A 21,479-nucleotide genomic window follows, 5' to 3' on the forward strand; every position below is an offset into this window, starting at 1 on the left:
TTTATTTGAAAAAAAAATTATATATTTTAATATTTGTAACTTATTTTGAGTATTTTATATGCGTTTTTACATTATGATTCATATTATTTAATTATTCTCTTATTTTGATTAAAATATAATTATTATGTTATATATATAAAATAAAATGAATATTTATTTAATTTCGACAAAAATATTTAATAAATATTTAAAAATCATTTAATAAATATTTGATATAAATATTTTACTATGTATAAAAATTATTAAATGTTTCATTTATTAAATATATTTTACATATATATAAATATTTTGATTACAATTCTCTCTGCATGTATGTTATACTTTTGAGATAAAATACACATTTAAATAATGAATAAATTTGTTGCTAGTCAACTGGCATAATGCAGTTTACTGTACCTGTGGAAATGCGCCGGAATTGCCTCGCATCAGCGACGAAGATCGTAAACGCGCACTTTGTCGGACGAACTTTGAAAGTTGATTCGCAGAAAGCTTCGCTTTCGAAGAAACGCGAATTCACATCGCGAGACGCAAACGCGTGTTAAAACGCACTTCGCGTGCACGTAATAAATAGCAGAATATTATCCCTTTACACGTTTGACACTGTGCACGCATAATGAGCGAACGAGAAGAGCGACGACCAGTGATGCCAGAATACCCACGCGAGCAACACGCAACCGCGAGTGGAGGGGGTAACGATCATATGAGCGATTCATGTGTCCGTTACCCCCTCCATTCATGGCTGCGTTCGGAAATATCACCCGAATGTACCCGGGTATCATTTTATCCTTGTTTAACATTCGGTGAACAACAAGCATAAAATGATACCCGGGGGCACTCGGGTGATGCTTCCGAACGCAGCCATGGTTGCGTGTTGCTCGCGTGGGCATTCTAGCATCACTGGCGACGACTGTTTGACGGTCACGCGGAGGTCGTCGCGTATATTGTCCACGTACGACCTACGTAGTATCTAACAAAAACAAGCGTATTTCGCCGATATTATTTTTTTTTAATTTACAACACGCTAATATGCAAGAGTTTCACAAGGAAACATAGAAAACACTTTCGCGTATCTGAACTATCGAAATCTATACTCACTCGAAACTGCCGATTTCAAATCACGATACGCAGCAGGAATCGCAATCGATGAAACGTCATTAATAGCGAAGATTTACGACATTTGATGCATTCTGCCGATCGCCCGTTACTTTAACTAGCACTCTCGACAGAAATTTCCGCTCGTTATACACTTGTAATTGATAAAATTCGCGATTATTAACAGAACCACCGCGCTCCGTGCGCGAACCGGCACGAGTCATTGAAACTGTCATGGCGGCCGGACATGCGCGGTTGACAATTTTATTGCGTTGAAAAACTTCGCGACAAAAATCGACTGAGGAATCGTGATGAAAGTGAAACGCACCTTCTAATCAACTGCTATGATTAACGGCGTTTTATCTTCGCCATTTTTTACAAAGATTTAAACGGATACATGGAAATATGTAAGAAATTTGAGAATGCGTTATCCACGTACGTACAATTTGAAATTGGTGCGTATATATTTTATTTGAATAATCGTAACACACAAGTACGAATAGAATATAAATTTAAATTATACAAATATGAAAAAAAAAGATACAAGTATATAATAGCGAGAGAAATGGTCATCTTACATAACATATTTGTTCCAATTTTTTTTATAAAAATATTTATCTTAATTTTCAAGTTAATATTATACTCATGATATTTATATAAATAAATGTCTCCCTTCCCGTCTTCTCTCTCTCTCTCTCTCTCTCTCTCTCTCTCTATATATATATATATATATATATATATATATATATATATATATATATATATATATATAAGGAAGATTGTGGAGGCCTCTGTTGGATAACTTGAAGAGATTCGTTCTCTTATCTAATCGCTTACAACTGATACTACAGTAACTCAATATTAATAGCTTTCATGTCGATAGCGTACTATCAAGAATTTGTCAATAAAATTTTCAGCAATTTTGGCAACACAAAATACATTTTTATATTTTGCTGTCAAAAATATAAGATGAATTTTCTCTCTCTCTTTTCTTCTCATTTTAGAAAAATATTATTTTATATAATATTGTATAATATTTTAATTATTACACATTTCTTACATTTCATATTTTTTTTGACATACAAGATTTTTTCAATTCATCAATTACCTATCAATTTTGCTATAAGCATCGATAAAGATAATTATTATCATTGTAATCAAAATAATTAACAATAATAAATAAAACAATTGCTTAAAAAATTTTATCGACATAATAGATAAAATAATTGCTTAAAATTTTATCGACAAATAATTGTTACCATTGTAATCAAATCTCTCAACATTTTAATTTTTTTAAACAAGATTATAAACAAATGCTTTAAACTAAAATTGCCGAATATTGCTTAGGACATGGTTCCACGTCATTCACGATATGTCGATAATTTTCCCAGACTTTCGGATGATTAAAACAGACAGTTCCGCCGCCTCGTTTATATTGAGTGTGCTGAAGGATAATAAAATACGAAATTTAATGAAGCATATATATTTTCTTAGTAAATTAAAAAGATGTATATGTAGAAGAGAAATATAGATTTTGAAAATCATAAATTAAGTTATGAAAGTCTTTGTTACTTAAAAAATAGACGCAACTAATTTAATTAATCAATTTTAATAATATAGAATATAGAATATTTTAAAAATTACTTTTTTTCTTTCTATTTGAATTAATTTTACTAATTGTTCTATTGTATAGTTTAGTGACATAATTGATAATAAATATGATATATAAATATGTAGAATATAAAATATATATAAAAAAATATAATAAAATATAATAAAATAAAATATAATAAAAATATATGTAAAATATATAAAATAATATATATAGAAAATAAAATGTTATACAGATATAAATAATATGATAGTAAGAGATTTCTTTCTAAATATAAGGCATTTTTATATATAAAAGATACGGGCACTTACCGCTCGATTGATATCACCGATGCAAGTCCAAGTTTGATTAGCTTTATTTTCAATTGCCACCGCCCACTTTGAATGATCGTGGCTGCTCTTAAAATCGATATTAAACTCTTGCATGGGAATTAATATAGACTTGATATTGTATACTCTACAAAAAAATCAACACTTAATTAAATCAAATGCAAATAAAATTTTTTAAACACTGAAAAAACAATAAAAGCATTATTACTTTATGCGCTCACAATCTGATGGTAATTTACCCCGTCCATTCAACCACGTTTCCGTTAATAAATTAGATTGCAAAGTTGGTGCGACAAATTTGTCGTATAAATCTATAAATTAACATTTATACAAGTATGTTAATCATTGTGATCTATATATAAAATTATAGCAAATTATTAATTTTATGTATATATGAGAATATTTTGCTTGCTCGTCTACCAATCATAGCTAATCATAGTTACCAGTCAGAAATTAAAAGTTTTTAAAATTTGACAAATATACAGCCCAGACAACAAATAGGCCAAAAGACGTCTTAAAGACATCTAGAGGACTTTAAGGCGTCCTTTAAGTCGTCTTTTGGACATGTGTGCTATCTGGGAGAATGTTTCACACATTAATATTAATATATGTTTTATATATATATGTTAATATTAATATATGTTACAAGTTTTCTCTGAAACTTGACGTCGTACAAAAAAATGTCTCAGACATAATTTATAGACTTTTGAGAGAGAGAGAGAGAGAGAAAAAAGTCAATAAATATTAAATTTTAATTAAGATCATTTTTCAAGATTGTACAAAAATAAATCTAATTCTTTAAATGGAACCAACCTAATTTTTTTATTCAAAACGTATTTCTTGCAATATTCGTTAAAAGTTATAATATAAGGTAGAATAAAAGTAGAATAAAAATTGGCTCAATTTCTTACTCCTACAACTTTTTACGAATATTGCGAGAAATCAACTTATATAAACAAAATTAGAATGATTTCATTTAAAAAAATTTGGATTGATCCTTACATGATCTTGAAAAATGGCCTTAATTAAAATTCCAGATTATCAATTTCTCTTTACTCTCAAAACTCAATAAATTTTGTCTAAAACATTTTCTTACAGTGTAAAATTTCGGAGAAAACATTTTGTAATAATACTTTGTGTAAAAACACTTTGTAATAATACTTTGAGTAATACTTTTTGTAATAATACTATATATTGTAATAATACTTTGTAATAACACAATTTATGTGAAGTATTCTTGTATAAGTCAACATACTTCTTACTTCAAAAAAACATTGCTCATTAAAGTAATCCAGTAAAAAAACAAATATAGAAATGCGTGTACCATACTGCCACTTGTCGGTCTTAGCGAATGATGTAAATGTAATGTTATTAAGTGATTTTAGTATCAATTTGCTGCTGAAGGGTGCTTTTCTGATTCGCTTTTGGTTGGCTGCGTCTGTGAGCATCGAATATGACTGGGCGAACGGGCTAGGTGTGTTTTTCCTATATACTAGTATCTCTCTGTATATCAGCTGTTGACCGATTGAGTTGAATTGATCGCCGTCCATAGAGATGCACAGGAAACTCTGTCCGTGAACCTTCCCGGATGATGGGTAATCGTACTCAGACCGACTTCCCAGAGCCGGATTCTTCTGCACATCTTGTCCCTAAGGGATTTAATTTAAGCAGTATTTCTTTCATTTAAGGTACCTTAGGATTTCATCTATACCACTCATACGGTATCAAATAAGATTAAATGAGAAAATCGAACCACTCGAGTAACTAAGAGGTTCTTAATAATTATTATAAAAGGATTAGAAGAAGAATAAATGATAATTTTTACAAACTTTAAAAAATATCTTAAATCATATTAATTTGATAAAATAAACAATTGTCATCTGATCTATTTATAATCGATCTTTCTTATTAGTAAATATGATGTAAATAAATTATTAATCTTATGACATAAATAAATAATTATAATAATTAGTATTATAATATATAATATATAAATATAATATATAATATATATATAATATATTATATATTATATATATATATATATATATATATATAAAATATAATATATAATATATAATATTAAAAATTATTGTTTGTAAGAAATATGGAATATCGGAAAAATCAGTTAATCTCGATACTCTGATGTATTCAAAATAATACTGCATACCCGTCTTATGTCATTACCGCTGTTGGGTACAGGTGGATAATTCGGGACGCTATGTATTAACCAGAAACCTTGTTGCATGTTCGCTATTACAGCGCCCTTCGTATGGCCATATTTCCATTTAGGAAATTTATTAGGCGGATCATCATTATACAAAATCCAGAAAGCCTTCGTAGCCTCTGTCTGAAAGTTCGTAATCATGTAAACACAAAATATTACATACTCATTATGAAACATAATTTAAATTTTTTTTAAAATTCATCTTTTATTTCAAAACTTAAAAAAACTTCACAGTATTATGATTTTTGAAAAGAAAAATTCTTTAAAGTATATAAAAAAATTAATAAATATATTTAAAATTTACTAAATTAAAATTACAGTTAATTTCTATATTTGTAATTGAAATTAATAGAAAAGAAATAAATTTTATATGCAAAACAGTAAATATAAAAAAAATTGCACTACAGTGCAATTAATTTATTTAATAAATAAATCTAAATAAAAAATCTGTCAAACGCATGACAAGACGTATATGATGTATTTTCTCTTACAGTCTTACATCATTGTATAAAAGTGTCAACGTATTTCCTGGTATAGAATTTTTATCACTAATTTTCTTCGTAGATAATTGCCAACCCCCGTTAGCCTCGGCAACAGTTTTGTTAGTTATATATAAGTATGCTAATCCGCTTCTAATCAAAGGATTGCTACTTTGTGACACCTTTGGTAACTTATAAAGTACATACCTACAAATTGTAATAATTATTCATTGAATTGTTAATAATTATTAATAGCAAACATTATAATTATAAAAGTTATAAGATAGATGGAAGATCGGGATATTGTCGATTAATAAAATCAATATAAAAACATTTAAAATAATTTCTTATTTAAAATTTATTATAATTCATTAGAAATAATATGTATTTACGGGAAAATTTTATTGTATATATGCCTTTAAATAAATTCAAATATATATAAAAAGAAAAATAAATGAGAAAAAATTGATTTGATCCAATTAATAAATTACGAGCAAAAAAGAGCAATAAGTAATTAATATGTATAAATGTATATAGATTTATATATGTATAAAATTCTTGATGTTATTTATTATAAAACATACTTATTCATAATTCTAAAATCTTTTGTAATTTTTCACAAATTTTCATAACTCACGACAATTGATTTTATCTTTTAAAATATTGCTAAAATCTATGAAAGATATAAATATCACATAGATATCTCAAATGCACTTACCAATCGACGACCTGATTATTTTCATCCCTGCATGAAGGAGTTGCTGCCGCATTCCAATAGATAACAGACAAAATGTTTATGCACAATAATAAAAACATTTTGTACGGAATGTTATCAATGCTCAAAATCAACAAAAATTCGTAGCGACTGTGAAAACGCTAGATCTACGGTTTAATCCATAGACGTTTATGATGAATGGCGTTAATTAAAAAAACGATAACAAACGCAAACTTCTAAATTTATACCGCTGTACTTGAGACAATTACGTCATAGAACAAAGCTGCTGTAATTGCGCCGATAAATAGTTCGATCTACATTACTTTCGGTTCATTGAAGCAAACGTCGCATATTATTGTCTAAACGCTTTCTGAAACATATGCGAATTAATATGTAAATTTGCAGGTGTGATAACATTGTTGCAAAATAATACATCTTTTGTAATCATTACTAGTAATAATTTGAACTTTCAATAATGTATTTTTTTACTAAATACCTATTACGTAATAATAATTAGAAAATATAATGTTTTATGCGGAAATTTTGAAATATTAACGTTCTTTATAAATTGCAAATTTGAAACATCAAGCTCAGATTATACATATAATAGCTATATTATATTTAGAAATAATATACCCATTTCGCAAAATATAAACATTACTATTTTTTATTGAAAATTCAAATAATTTAATAACTAACAAAAATTTCGATATAATTAACAAATTTGAATACTAATAATAAATTGTAGGTATAAATGTGTAATAAATAGGTGTTTAGTTAAATTTTGGTAAAGAAAAAAATTTCTAAAAAGAGAAAGAGAGAAAAATCAAGTTTCACACACAATATATTATATTTTTAAACGATTATTATCTAACTTTCGATTTCGATTATTTTCAATTTATTCCAGAAAATCATAGTAATACAGTCGATTCTACAGATACGTTTTCGTAATAAAAATTTTTATCTCATCATCGTGTGCGACATCACGTTTATGAATAAAAGGGATGCTACGAATAGTCTATATCTGCTAGTAATACTCTGTATAATAGATATTTCACAAACAATTTTGGCTATAATAAATATTTATTCTTCATTATTTCTTTTATCAATCTCTACTTTTTAGTTTTTCGCATTGAGAAAATTCTAATTATTAAATCTTATTAATTTCTATTAACACATTAACTTAGAATTAACATTAAAACTAAAATTTTTTTTCATGTAATTTGTAATATGAAACAATTTAAAATTTTTATTATTATAAATAGAATTGTATAATGTATTTTTTAATATCCAATGTAACAAATATATGCACATTGCCATATCTCTGTCCCGTTTTTAAATCAAACTGCCAAAATTAATTAGTTTTAAAAAAATGAATATATACATATTCCTTTTTGAAACACTTATAAAACACTTTAATTGATTTTATATGTTGAATATATAAATTTTATATATTGATATTGATTTTATATATTGAATATAAATTTTATGTGTGTGGGGGTGTAGGTCCTCATTTTTATACGAAACATTTTTTAACGAAAGTTTTGATATTCGAGAAATATCAATGCGCCGTTTAAAATGGATCACCTTGTATATTCACTACACATAAGCTATTGGAGCTTCGAGAGTGGAGCAGCGTCGTAAATAGAAATTGTATTATTTTAATATTTTGAAATAGAATACATGTGTGTGTGTGTGTGTGTGTGTGTGTGTGTGTGTGTGTGTGTGGTGTGTGTGTGAATGTGTTCGGAAAAGATATCATAGTTTTTACCTGCTTGCTCAGCCTTTCCTGCGATCTACTTCTTTAACCGATGATATCGACATTATTACAGATCATGCACATTCGTCGTACGAGACTGAATCACAGCTCGCCAAGTTTCCAAGACAACACACGAGAAAGGACTGCGCTGACCATAGAGGTCGCTGATGATGTCATACTTTTTACACGCATAACATTGTCATAGCGCATAAGATATATCTTTATCGTAATAAAACAATTAAGCATAATATGTCCGAAATAATTGTAAAATAATATTTTAAAATACCTATTTATATAATTATTGAAAATAATATATAAATTATTTGAATTATTAATATTTAAATTATTGATAATATTCTTAAAAAAAAAAGGTAAATCATAGATTCTGAAAAAAATGAAAAAAAGAAAGATATATATCAATTAAAAGTTTATGTGTTTATTACTAAATATGCCTTTCAATTTTATATATTTACATCCATCTTATGTGAATAAGCTTTCAATATAATTCAAAATTCTTTGTTCTAATTTATTAATATTCTAATTTATTACTTTTATTAAGAGAGAAACTATATACATACTAGACGTTTGTCATGTTTTTTTAACTGCATTCTCTTTTTCTCTCCTTTATTGTTATATAAGTAATTTTATATAATAAATAAAAGAATGAACGAATGCGATTATTTTGAATGTGATAGCGGGAAATCAAGGAACTCGAATCAAAAAATTCGAGTGATCGATTGCACTGCGATCAGTCAAATAATGAGAGAACATCTGTTTGAAAATATATTCTACAAAGAAATTATGTATATGTGGTCTCAAAAATCTTGTACGTTTTAAATAAATAACATAAAATAAATCTTGAGAAAATTTTTAAAAATGTGAAATAAAAATTCTTTAGAAATTATAAAATTAATGCTAAAAATAACATCATATATATGTAAAAATGTCTGTTTACAGATTTTTCTTATTCTCCATATTTATTCGTGTAATTTCATAGACATATAAAGATACATGTCTTTATATATCTATGTGTAATTTACCTACCTCGACATTCTTCCTCGAGACAGTCTGCATATCCGCCCAGGTGCCCGAAGATCTGCGGCCGGTCCTGGGAGCTAGTCCAAGAGTACTGAGAACTGGAACCGGGTGGGAGAAAACATATCGTTGATCGTTGGAATGGTATGGCGATGGTGGATCCCGAGTACGCTGTGCGGTTTCCGGAACCTGATGCGAAAATACCTGATGATGAGGATATCGTGGCGAGCTTGAGCGAGCAAAGCTATTATAATATTATTTTAAACAACCGCAAGTAATTTTCCTTACACTCCTGCGTGTCTCGTTAAAATTTTTCTCGCGGACGTTCTCCCTCTCTCTCTCTCTCTTGTACAACCTGTACGTATCTCGCGAGTGAGACAGAGGAGATGTAATGTGGCACGACAACGTGATGGCATCGTCTCGACGGAGCACAAGTGCCGCTGTTACGAATCACGCTGCTACATCGTCGCTTTGACAATCAGCTGATGTGCGATGTCCCGACGCGTTCTATCAGGATGGACCGAGAGACGCTTGAATTGTCGAATCTATCGCAATGGTTGATAAGAATCGCCCGCACGATTTAATCTCGCGAATCTGAAGCGATTTCACAAGAAGACTCTCCTTTTCGCGGATGATACCGAACGCAGCTTGTAATGATAGGAACAAATCAACCTATATTTTCTTAATATCAGTATGTATATTATATTTATGTATCTTATAATAATGTAGCATATAAATTTAGTTCAACATTTTTACACAAACCTCTTAATTTCATCAGAGTTTTCTGTGTTGCAATATTTATTTTATATGTATATATATATTTATGATGTAATTTTGCAGAGCGCAACATAATGCATGTCTTGAAAAGCTAGTAGTACAAAGCATCTGCAAAATTATAAGCAGGAGTCTTCTATGTGCTAATTATTGAACGATAAAAGAAAGCACGAAAATGAACAGAGTAGAAAGTGCAGATGCTGGCAAGGGCTGGCGGGAATGCGCCAGCTGGTTGACAAGATGCGGCGCATTACGAGCGGATCACAAGGCCAATTGGCCACAGGCAACGGCGTTTGACTTGGCTTACACATTGCGAGATGGTGTATTGCTTTGTAATTTACTGAACATAGTGGACTCGGCTTGTATAGACATGAAGGACGTGAATCAGAAGCCACAGATGGCACAGTTTTTGTGCTTGCGTAACATAAAAGTGTTCCTGTCAGCATGCTCGAGCATCTTCGGTCTCACCGATTCGGAACTCTTTGAGCCGTCTATGCTGTTCGACTTATCTAATTTCCATCGTGTTCTCTGCACGCTTTCCGCCTTATCCAACTGTCCACGATTCAGGCGAAAGGGTATACTGTAAGCAATTTACTATATATTTTGTCACACAAAGAAAATTATCGCTGATAATTATAAAATCATGAGAAATAATGAGAATATAAATCTTGTTTATTGTAGCGGATTTTCTGTTGGTCATGGAAGATCTCAGGAAGACATTTATAAGGATTTGCAAAGTGCTGGCGTAGGGTAAGAGTTTTATATTAATATTTCAATAACTTACATAAGTGTACATAGTTTATTGATGAATATTAAGCTTCGAAGAATGTTATACGTTAATTTTGGAAATCAAGATTTATTCCTTTTAAAAAAGAGAACATTTTTTTTATAACAGATGAAAGAAACAATTATTCTATTCCTTAAAAAAAGATAATAAAACGAGGCATTTTAGTAATTTTTATTAATTGGTTTAGCGCCACGCCTGGATTGGTGGCGTTTACCATAAAAACTAGGGCTGTGGACGTAGATGAGTCTCAGGTTTATCAGGAATTGCTTTGCTTCTCGAGCAATTCTCAACGCGATTGGCCTTCTGCGGAGAAGGTACACGTCGTTTCAAAACTTTGCAATTTTAAAAACACTTTGCAAGTAATACCAGCCATCATTGTATCATTGTTCTTTTGAAAAATGTGAGCGTAGATATCTTAATCTATAAATATTAAATTATTCAAGGTGATTGAAACATATAAATGAGATATTATATTCTGTGATTAAAACTTATCACTCGCATACTTGCAAATTTATCTCAATTTTAATTTGATTATTTCTAATCTGTTCTGACATTAAAATTTCAGCTCATTGCAATTATATAATAATTATATTTTTTCTAAGAAAGGATTTTTCTTATTTTAAGGATGCCAAATATTTTTTTATTCCATTTTTTTACACTTCATATAAACTATTGAACTATTACATATATATTAAAAATGTATTGATAAAGATATATATATATATATATATGTACACAAGCATGAGAGATACAGTGATGACATTGTTTCATTCTTTTTAGAACTTGACACAGTAGCAGTATACATATCAATTGCAATTGGCGTCTTATCATCAACAAATTTTATATAATTGTGCTACTTATAATTTGATTTCCGCCGGGAAACTTAGCAACTTCTGTATGCATGTATAGTGCATGGCTGTGTTTTTTTTTGTTTTTATGCTAAAGCCGCGAGGATGAGGGTCGCCGCAGAAGGTTTAGAAGACGGGAGGGTGACGAAACGGTCGGCGGGGGGGATAACGAAGACCCGGTCGGCGAGGAGGACGGGTACGGAGCTTTTTGCAGTCACGCGCAAAGCGAGGAAATCTACCAGGATCTTTGTAGTCTGCACTTACCACCTCCTCCGTCCGTTACTCAGGTCATCATTTTCTCGCCGTTATTTTTAATCAATTATGTTTTAATCAATGTTAATACTTTACTTTCATATTTTAATTGTGGGACACTAAATGTTCTATTTTCCTCGGTAATTATTCGAAACATTTGGAAGAAAAATTAAAGAGGAAAAAATATATATTAAAATGTACAAAAATATTGCATGAATATATTAACTATCAATCTCATTATTAAAGCTGAAAAGAAGACTACTGAAATCTATTTTATTTATTATTCATATGCATATTTATAGCATTAATTTTATTATCCTTCATATGTGTGCTACGCTTTACACAACTTTGCACAACTTAAACTGCTGTCAATTTGTACAAAAAGCTTTATCGAAATAATCTTGATATAGGACGGTGCCATTTCCGGAGGTGAGAAAAGAGATTATGTGATCCAGGAACTTGTGGAGACTGAGCGAAATTACACAGAGGTTCTCAGTAGTTTACTCAGGCATTTTGCGCGTCCGCTATCATCGTTACTTCGGCCCGAGGACTCTACGCGCATCTTCTTCGGCATCAAGGAACTCGCAGAGATCCACGTGGGCTTCCACAGTCAGCTGCGCAAAGCGCGAAACGGCGCCGCGCTTGCCCAAGTTTTTCTGGACTGGCGGGAGAAGTTCCTCATTTACGGCGACTACTGCGCGAATCTTACTCTTGCACAAAATACTCTGCAGGAAATTTGCACGCGTAACGAAGTAATCAATCAAGAAGTTATCGTAAGTTTCGCAGTGCAATTGCTCGTGGAATTGTGAAAATTCAAGACAGGAAATTGAAAATTTTATATCTTACAAGTGTACTCTTAAGAATCTCTTTTGCAGAAAGATTACAATTTAATGAAATTTATTTAATATTTGGAAATATAATTCCACAAGATATATAATCTTTAAATAGATTGCTATTATATATAAAATCAGTAATTAGTATAAGTAGAGTTATAAATAGAAAAATATACAGTTTTTTTTAACAAGCCTTTTTAAAACTTTGTTTTCTTACAGATATTCAATATCTTTATATTTTGATTATTGCAAGTTGATTTTTCATTAATTTTAATTTTGTACATGATAGATTTGAACTAATCACCATTATTTTAAATAGATCACATTCAAATTGGCCATATAGTTATTTTATTTTAATTAGGTAAACTCTCCAAAAATCAAAACTGAACTTGAATGAATTATCTTTATTATATTACTAGATACTAAAACACAATTGCATTTTTAAAAATATACTTTAATTGCTATTTTAATGTAATAAAAAATCTAAAGTTTTTATATTTATTTTTAATTAATTTTTTTTCGGAAATATTTTAATGGGTTAATGATATTAAAATAATATCAAACATAATATAATCGGATAATTTTCAATTACATACATAAATAAATTATTATGCATGTAATTGAGAAAATTATCCAAATCATGTCATTGATGCAATTTGCCGCAAAATCATTAATTCATTAAAATTACTCGTTTCAAATTACTATCATCTCATTAATTCATTAAAATTAAAAAAAGATAAAAATATAAAAACTTTAGTTTTCTTTTATTATATTGATAAAAATTGGAGAAAAATATTATATTTTAAAAAATATAAAGAAACTGAATTTTGTTTCATGGAAAAAACTTTTCTTTTTTTCCCATTAAAAAAAAATAATCGTTTTACATCTCTAAGTATAATAGTGATATGCATTGTGGATTGTTTTAATATTTATTACAGAGTTTTAACAGAGTTTATTACAGAGTTTTAACATTTATTACAGAGATGTCAACAAGAAGCTAACAATGGTAAATTCAAGTTGCGCGATATACTATCTGTACCGATGCAGAGGGTACTCAAGTATCACTTATTGTTGGACAAGTTAGTGGAAGAAACCCCGCGTGAATGGGGTGAAGATTGCCGCGCCTTGACGAAGGCAAGGGAAGTAATGGTCGATGTCGCTCAGTATATAAACGAGGTAAAACGCGATTCCGATACACTGGACATCATAAAGGATATTCAAGCGTCGATAATCGATTGGGATGTGCCCGAAGATGCGCAGTTGAAGGATTTCGGCCGATTACTTCGTGACGGGGAACTAAAGGTTTGCTCAACGTTGTTTTAAAAGAAACATATCTCTAAAATTAGTACAAAAATATTAGTATAAAATTAGTACAGTAAAAACTTTAATTGTTGTTTAAATTCAAAGTTAAAATTTATTTAAAAAGATTAATATGAAAAATGTAAATTAAATAGGTTTTAGAAGAAACTTATAATTACACGGTTTTAACGAAACAAAATAGTTAAACTTGATATGATCTCTTCATTAATTTAATTCTACAGGTGAAGGCTCACGGCGACCAGCGGATAAAGGCTCGTTACGCGTTTGTATTCGAGCAAGTAGTATTGATTTGTAAAGCGGGCAGAGGAGACCAGTATTGTTACCGGGAAACTCTACGATTAGACGATTATAGATTGGAGGACCACATAGGACGAAGAACGTTAGGTAGAGATTCGCGTTGGTCCTATCAGTGGTTACTTGTACATAAGCAAGCGTACACGGCATACACATTATACGCAAGAACGGAGGAGCAGAAGCAGATGTGGATAAAGGCGCTACAAGATGCGATGGACAATGTCAATCCTGCAGCTTGTCGTAATACTAATCACAAATTCAAGTTGACAACGTTCGATGCTCCTAGGAGCTGTCAACGGTGCGGAAAATTTCTCAAGGGCCGCATATTCCAGGTAAATGATCAACCAGCTGGCGAGATTTAACCAGTTTTTAACCATTTACTTATGCGTTATTGATTATTTGTAAAGTTGATTATGTAAAGCTAAATTCAAGCATATGATGAAATTTTACGGTGATTTACAAAAATTCTTTTTCTAATTATAATAAAAAACATCTTAGAGGTGTAAAAAACTGTTCTTTTTCTAATAGAAAACCATTGAAAAAAATATTCTTTTTTATTTCTTTCTTAATATAATATTTTTTTTCATATTTTTTGTTAATATAATAGAAAATTAATTTTTTTATATTTTTCATTTATTTTTCGAGGTAATTTTAATGAATTAATGAGACTTTTGGCAAATTACATTAAACACCGTATAATTCAAATAATTTTCAGTTAGACGCATAATATTTTCATTAGGCATCTAATTGAGAGTTATCCGCTTGTCTTGTTTGCTATCATTTTAATCGCAGAAATCTTATTAATCCATTAAAATTACTTTTGAAAAAAAATAAATTAAAAATATAAGAACTTTAGTTTCTTATTATATTAAAATAGTGATTGAAGTACATTTTTAAAAATTGCAAACTGTACTTTAATAATTAAAATAAAAACAATCCATTTAAGTTAAATTTGGAATTTTATTTGAAGAATTTGTCTAATTAAAAATAATAATTATACAATTATCCAGTCAATCAGAATGCGATCTACATTTTAAATAATAATATTTATTTCAAATCTGTCATCTAACAATTAAAACTAAATTCAAAAAATCAATAATTAAAATATAAAAATGTTAAATACTTAATACTTAAAAAAAATTTCTAAGAAAAACAAGACTTTTTTTTCACAAAAAGACCGCATTTTATGAAAACATATTATGAAAAAAATTTTGTTTTTTCTCCATTTAAATCTACATTTTCTATACACTTTGAATGCAATAATATTATTTTACAGGGTTACAAATGTGAGATATGTCGCCTAGCCGTACACAAGCAATGCATCGCACATTCAGGTCGTTGTGTGCCCACGGCACCGCTGTTGACACCGTCTCCGCCATTACCTTGTGAACGCGCGCTTGCTGTGAAGCTATGGTTCGTCGGGGAGATGGGTAGAGATGCGGCATCTAACAAACTAGAATCTCGCGAAGATGGCACATACATGTTGCGTGTCCGTCCAGCTGGACAGCCACGTCTCAAGCACGAAACCAATTACGCGCTCAGTATCAAGTAAGTTAAAGTATTTAACAATAATTTTTACTCGAGAAAAATAATAGAGTTTTTAATTTTCACTTCATATTATGTTTGATTGAGAAAAAAATATTTGAATCGTTTGTATTCCATTATTTTCATTAATTTTTAATATATAGAATCAAATTATTAAATACAACTTTATTAATTAGATGTAACATTTAAGTATCTTATTCCTATAAAATTCAACTTTTCTTTTCCTTTTTTCTTCCTCCTTTGGCTTTTTCTTTATCTTCTTTTTAATATCATTTAAATTTGTTTTAATGTTTTTTCGTTATATATTTCAATACTCGGATATTTCAGAGCGGAAGGAACGGTGAAACATATTCGAGTGTTCAAACGTGATGTGGATGGTGCGGATCTATATTATCTCAGCGAATCCCGATTCTTTAAGAGTGTCGTCGAGTTGGTCGAGTATTACGAACGAGCATCGCTATCGGAAAACTTTGAAAAGCTGGACCAACGTCTATTATGGCCGTATCGGCGAGTCTTGGCTAAGGCACTATTTGACTTTCGCGGCTGCGAACGCAATCAATTGAGCTTGCGACGCGGTTGCCGTGTTGTAGTCCTAAGCAAAGAAGGCGATGCCAAAGGATGGTGGAAAGGAAAAATAGGCGATCAAGTAGGATTCTTTCCAAAAGAGTACGTAGAGGAAGAATAGAACTATTAAAGTCTAATTATTTAGATCATTGCATCTATTGAATTTTAAATATTTTAATATGTCTTCTGATTGATTTTTACATATTGTTTAATATCTGTATTTTTTATATTTGGATTAAGAATGATCAAATCCAGATAATCAAGCGAGATTAATCATATTGAATAAATCGTAAAAACATAACTGAAATGCAATAATATGAGTGCTTATACAAGCAATCAATAAAATTTCGAGAGCAAATGATTAGTGATAGCATGTTATACTATCAGCAACATGACAGCAATAACACAAATGTAATGATTCTCATTCGTTGTTGCACATATTTCAAACAATGAAGTTTTTAATTGTAGCTTATGAAATAACGCTAAAATATTAGTATTTAATATCTAAAAATTGTTAATCGTAAATAATAAATCGACAATGTCGTCATAAGTTATCAAGTTGTCATGTTGCTGTCAAACCTCCAGTATATGGATTAATATGTTCGGTATTACAACATAAATCAGTATCAATACTTTACCATTAATTTGTTCTCACAATTATAATTTACGTGAGTTGAACTCTACAAACAATGCTGTCGCATCTTGTCTCTAGTTTCCAAATTAGCTGCTTCAGCAATTATTAGCAAGCAAATGACAGCAAGTTCACTTGACTAATTGGAAAATGATTGAAATGCTCATTTATACCTCTATTGATATGGTTTTTTCATCTTTGTTTGATTTTTATAGTTTTTAAATTGCTCGTTTTTTATCTAAACTTTAAATTTTTATTTTTATAAAATAGATGTTAAAATATGGTATTGACATATGCGAAAAGAATAAATATTATAAAAAGATTAACGCACACATACATATAGCATGAAATTGAAAAGGCATGTTTTTGAATTTTATTTCCAATAAAAATTTTTTTATATTCTGTGCCAAATCATACAAATGCTTATTCTGGAAAACATAATCAAAAATTTTATCTATCGTATATATCTTATTTTTTCACAGCTCTGTGAAACAATTAATATTTTATTCGCAATGATCTAATCTAATTAATATTCATTAACCTCTGGATGATCAATAAATGCGATACACCGTGGTAATCACTTATGGTGCAATCATGATAATTCTATTATACCTCAATAGAAAAAAATGAGAAAAACGAGTTTACTCGCGAAACATTTTTGCATTGTATAAGAAATAAAAGAAAAAATCTAAATAAAACTATATTTCTCGTGCATCGCACGCGCACACAACTTCGATGTTACTTGTTCTCTTAGATTTTACAAAGCCCAAATGCATTATACGTATACCGTTGTAATGCATACTGGCGCTACGCTTAGATAAATATTCTTAGCCACATGTATAGAATTATAAAGATGACAATTATTTTTTACTGCGACACGGCATTTCTAGTTATTATTAGGAGGTGATACACATCATAAAGACTAAAGTTGTTCGAAAATGCCTTTAGAAAAATATATATTTTGTGCAGGTACCACATACAGAATATCCTTAAAAAGATGGGAATTTAATTGTCATTTTAAGAAATCTCGAATTAAATTTTTTTAAAAAGAAAAAAAATTATACCAAAGAATTAAAATTGAAACTTTTGACTGCATAATTCTGCACTTTAAATTTGTTAATTAAAAGATGTTCATTATCGATTTCCATTCTTTTTTATAAACATATTGTTTATATAATGGCCTATATATTGCTAACAACTTTCTTCTTTATGATCAAATTTTAGAGTCAATTGCTAGACATTAAACTGTATATATACCATAATCCTTTATGTACAATTATTAAGAGATAATTCTAGTTATATTTACATTAAATTGCGAACAAATGCGTATATAAATTACAGGATGTTCGGAAATTATAACGAGTAAAGGGAGCAATTTCTCATTATAAAATCGGTTTGTTATATATATATGCGATGTATATTTTTTATAAATTATGTTCATTTTATATATGTACTAATTATAATTTCCCTTGGCGAGCGTTTAATTTTATAGCTCTTGACAAATTTTCACTGTTCGTTAACTTTCATAATTTTATATGTTTGAAAAGAGAAATACTAAAAAATATTTTAATATAGTTTTTTAATAACATGTAATAATATAATGATAGCATGTAATATTAATGATAAAATTTGGTTTGGATTGTTATTTGGAGCCATGTTTAACTGGAAGCTCATGGAAAGAAAGCTGCCTAAAAATTCTTGTATCTCAACTTATTGCAAGCTCAATTATGGTGCCAATTAAAATTCTGTCCTCAGAACAATTAGTAATGTTTAGATTTAAAGCTGTGAATATACCAAATTTTATTTAGTAACTTATAAATTTTTTATTAAAACATGTTGCTCCAAGTAATTGAATTAATTAGTTATGAAAACTTAATTTGATAAAGTTGAGAAGTTATTCCTTCTGCACAGTTACATTACTCGTTATCAAACAACTATATAGAGATATAAAAATATATATATAAATATATATTTATTTCTCGAGATATATATATTCTAAGTACGAGAAATTAATTTTACTATTTTTTTAATTGTTAGATATATTTTTCTGAGTGTGCCAATAAGAAATTCTATCAATAAAGGATCTTATCGAGATGTTATAGAAATGCTTATATGACAATTTTTTTCATCAGTTTTATTATTAATATTATAAATATTTCAAATCTCCTTATCATTAATTTTAGAATCTGATTGCTTACGATAAACAATAGAAGCAACCTTCTGCTCTATTCTCTTACAGCCGGCCATCGAGTATAGATTATGTGGTTCGGGACCGAAAGTTAAATGCGACAGCGCTTCTTGTATCATTTCCTCCTTTGGAGTGACATTTCGCTCGGAAAAAGCCTTTGTCAGGCATTTTCTAACATGCACCTCTTCCAAAGGCAGAAAAGGTACATAGTGATCGATCACGCTGGTCTGTATAGTATCACTATGACGGAAACCACCTTTTTCATTGAACGCGCCATTGGCTATTAATTTTTCAAAATCTTGCAATCGAGTATCGTCCCGTTTCTTGCCCTTCTCCCACAGACTCTTGAGATGCTGCACTATTTGAGAACTGCCAGTATTTGACAAAAATATGAAAATGGCCTTGTTCTGATATACAACCTTGCTGTGCTTTGAAGGTTTATGATACATGTTATAATCGAGAAAAGGAACCAGTATATTCAAAAGGCCTTCTGGCATTTTATCCACTTCGTCGAACACGAATAAGGATCTCTCGCATTTTTTTAGAGCATTAGAAACAATTTCATACAGATCTTCCTGTGAAAAGAGTTCATGTTTGTTAATTCACTTCTGACATTACATTATCATATTATAATGAATTCTTTTATATTAATTTTTTCTTAATTTATCCTTCCTTAGTAATATACTTTATTATTATAATATTATAATGAGTCATTTATATTATGTTATCACTATATTATAATGAATTTTAGTTAAATATACTTTATATTCGTCCACTTTTCGTTGCAAAGGGAAATCATTGCGACCATTGAAAAAATGATAATATTGGCTTTCAACACCATTCTTATAAACTGCTTTGGCAATCATTTGCGCTACATAATTCTTGCCAGTCCCTGGCGTGCCATGAAAACTCATGACCAATGCTTTGGGTGAATCTTTATTTCCCAAATGTCCCCGCAGTGCATTTATGATTGTTTCATGAGCAATTTGTTGCCCATATAATCTGGCAGCGAGCATAACTTCTAGTTCTAATAATTTATAAATAATTACATTATTAATAATAACTTTTCGTTTCATGATTTTTGTCTATATTTATAGAAAAGAAATAAAGTGAGGACAGAATAGAGAGCTATAATTATAAGTAATTTAACGAGATGCTAAATCTTATAAACATAGTACATAATATATAGAATAGACATTTCTATTTGAAAAATATCAAAAAAATCTCAAAAAATACTCTAAAATCTTGCTTAAATTATAAATTTAATTCTATTAAAAGGAATCACATTATTAATCACATTACTAATCAAAAAATTAGAAAGGTAACAGAAACAAAAGAAAAGGAATTCTATTTTTTAATATATGTAAATTAGAATAAATATATATATATATATATATATATATATATATATATATATATATAAAAGATAATTTAAATAATTATTTTTTATATTTGTATTTTTATTAATTAAATTTAAAAAAATAATAAGAAATTATTCGACTTTTACACACGAATTCGTACTTACTATCTAAATCAGAAGGAATATAACGATCTGTACAGCATTCCATGTAGTCGCATTTGTACTTTTCATAACCATAATAACCTGCACTACCCAATAACGAACCGATTGAGCCTATTATACCAAGCGTAAGAAGTTCGCATCGTGCTGTTTCAACAATCGCGAAGATAAATAAAAACATCAAACTGCAACCGGCAAAATTCATATTTAATTGTTCGTATTTAATTGTCAATATGATGGATCTTGGTGACATTCCACACCATGTCTGCGACAGACGGTTTTTAATTTACATCTATATATCACATTTATAACGTTGGATTTATGATTTTGAAGTGAATAATATCATTATTTAAGTAGATACGTCAAAAATTAAGAATGCAAGTTTAGAGTTGAGCGAAATTTCAGACAGAAATCAGTTTGAAAATTTGAAGATTTCGTTATATTTAGAAATTGTATTTCTCTCTCTCTCTCTCTCTCTCTCTCTCATAAAGCAATTGTGTGCTTTTCTTGGACTTTTTATAAATAAAACAATTCAATTTTTATTTATATTACAAAATGAATAGATAATTGTACATATTCTATCATATATATAATTGTAGATACTCTAGATATTAGATTAGGTGCATTTAGGGCGCATTCACACCTTGGCAGAAAAGCAGAAAGCCAATCAGAACTC

The 21,479-nt window shown here is 29.3% G+C and overlaps 3 protein-coding genes and 1 long non-coding RNA gene across 9 annotated transcripts in view; 1 reads left to right on the plus strand and 3 right to left on the minus strand.

Moving 5' to 3' along the window:
- LOC145975814 (uncharacterized) overlaps window positions 1-649 on the minus strand; it is a 211,806-nt gene extending 211,157 nt beyond the window's left edge. For all 3 annotated transcript variants that reach the window (XR_014440094.1, XR_014440091.1, XR_014440092.1), the window contains exon 1: window positions 397-649. This is a non-coding gene — a long non-coding RNA (uncharacterized LOC145975814). The remainder of the gene's footprint in view (window positions 1-396) is intronic.
- Window positions 650-1,544: 895 nt separating this feature from the next.
- On the minus strand, window positions 1,545-8,379 carry Dnaseii (deoxyribonuclease II). Its single transcript, XM_083106940.1, has 8 exons — window positions 8,226-8,379; window positions 6,458-6,824; window positions 5,760-5,946; window positions 5,204-5,383; window positions 4,358-4,682; window positions 3,242-3,344; window positions 3,016-3,160; window positions 1,545-2,536 (listed from the first exon to the last, which is right to left on the minus strand). The coding sequence occupies exons 2-8, from the start codon at window positions 6,553-6,555 to the stop codon at window positions 2,411-2,413; spliced, it is 1,164 nt and encodes a 387-aa protein (XP_082963066.1). The 5' UTR covers window positions 6,556-6,824; window positions 8,226-8,379; the 3' UTR covers window positions 1,545-2,410.
- A 609-nt stretch (window positions 8,380-8,988) lies between these two features.
- Vav (Vav guanine nucleotide exchange factor) lies at window positions 8,989-19,081 on the plus strand. 4 transcript variants are annotated; one of them, XM_083106938.1, is made up of 10 exons: window positions 8,989-9,039; window positions 9,298-9,939; window positions 10,089-10,604; window positions 10,704-10,772; window positions 10,997-11,123; window positions 12,320-12,682; window positions 13,724-14,044; window positions 14,284-14,688; window positions 15,633-15,904; window positions 16,229-19,081. In XM_083106938.1, exons 3-10 carry the CDS (start codon window positions 10,198-10,200, stop codon window positions 16,584-16,586), a joined length of 2,322 nt encoding a protein of 773 aa, XP_082963064.1. In that variant the 5' UTR covers window positions 8,989-9,039; window positions 9,298-9,939; window positions 10,089-10,197; the 3' UTR covers window positions 16,587-19,081. The 4 variants fall into 4 exon arrangements, with proteins under 4 accessions (XP_082963064.1, XP_082963063.1, XP_082963062.1 ...); XM_083106937.1 differs by lacking the exon at window positions 10,997-11,123 and adding an exon at window positions 11,755-11,944 and having other exon boundaries at window positions 8,993-9,039; window positions 12,320-12,661; XM_083106936.1 differs by lacking the exon at window positions 10,997-11,123 and adding an exon at window positions 11,755-11,944 and having other exon boundaries at window positions 8,994-9,039.
- Window positions 17,469-21,362, minus strand: LOC145976041 (torsin-like protein). The gene is made up of 3 exons (XM_083106941.1): window positions 20,810-21,362; window positions 20,046-20,311; window positions 17,469-19,859 (listed from the first exon to the last, which is right to left on the minus strand). Exons 1-3 carry the CDS (start codon window positions 21,054-21,056, stop codon window positions 19,254-19,256), a joined length of 1,119 nt encoding a protein of 372 aa, XP_082963067.1. The 5' UTR covers window positions 21,057-21,362; the 3' UTR covers window positions 17,469-19,253.
- Window positions 21,363-21,479: the final 117 nt, after the last annotated feature.

Source organism: Camponotus vicinus, unplaced genomic scaffold (genome assembly GCF_025532165.1).
Source record: "Camponotus vicinus isolate PSW18456_S1 unplaced genomic scaffold, iyCamVici1.0 SCAF_8, whole genome shotgun sequence".
Classification (NCBI taxonomy): domain Eukaryota; kingdom Metazoa; phylum Arthropoda; class Insecta; order Hymenoptera; family Formicidae; genus Camponotus; species Camponotus vicinus.

What these genes read in the sequence shown, in the direction of transcription:
- LOC145976041 (XM_083106941.1), bottom strand. Translation starts at nt 21,056, where the DNA reads ATGTCACCAAGATCCATCATATTGACAATTAAATACGAACAATTAAAT. An exon ending in TATTCCTTCTGATTTAGATA is followed by an intron (nt 20,312 to 20,809) that starts GTAAGTACGAAT and finishes ATAAATTATTAG; the next exon opens with AACTAGAAGTTATGCTCGCT. An exon ending in GAAAAGTGGACGAATATAAA is followed by an intron (nt 19,860 to 20,045) that starts GTATATTTAACT and finishes CTCTTTTCACAG; the next exon opens with GAAGATCTGTATGAAATTGT.
- Dnaseii (XM_083106940.1), bottom strand. Translation starts at nt 6,555, where the DNA reads ATGTTTTTATTATTGTGCATAAACATTTTGTCTGTTATCTATTGGAAT. An exon ending in AATAATCAGGTCGTCGATTG is followed by an intron (nt 5,947 to 6,457) that starts GTAAGTGCATTT and finishes TACAATTTGTAG; the next exon opens with GTATGTACTTTATAAGTTAC. An exon ending in TCGGTGATATCAATCGAGCG is followed by an intron (nt 2,537 to 3,015) that starts GTAAGTGCCCGT and finishes ATTATCCTTCAG; the next exon opens with CACACTCAATATAAACGAGG.
- Vav (XM_083106936.1), top strand. Translation starts at nt 10,198, where the DNA reads ATGAACAGAGTAGAAAGTGCAGATGCTGGCAAGGGCTGGCGGGAATGC. An exon ending in TTCAGGCGAAAGGGTATACT is followed by an intron (nt 10,605 to 10,703) that starts GTAAGCAATTTA and finishes TGTTTATTGTAG; the next exon opens with CGGATTTTCTGTTGGTCATG. An exon ending in AATTACGCGCTCAGTATCAA is followed by an intron (nt 15,905 to 16,228) that starts GTAAGTTAAAGT and finishes CGGATATTTCAG; the next exon opens with AGCGGAAGGAACGGTGAAAC.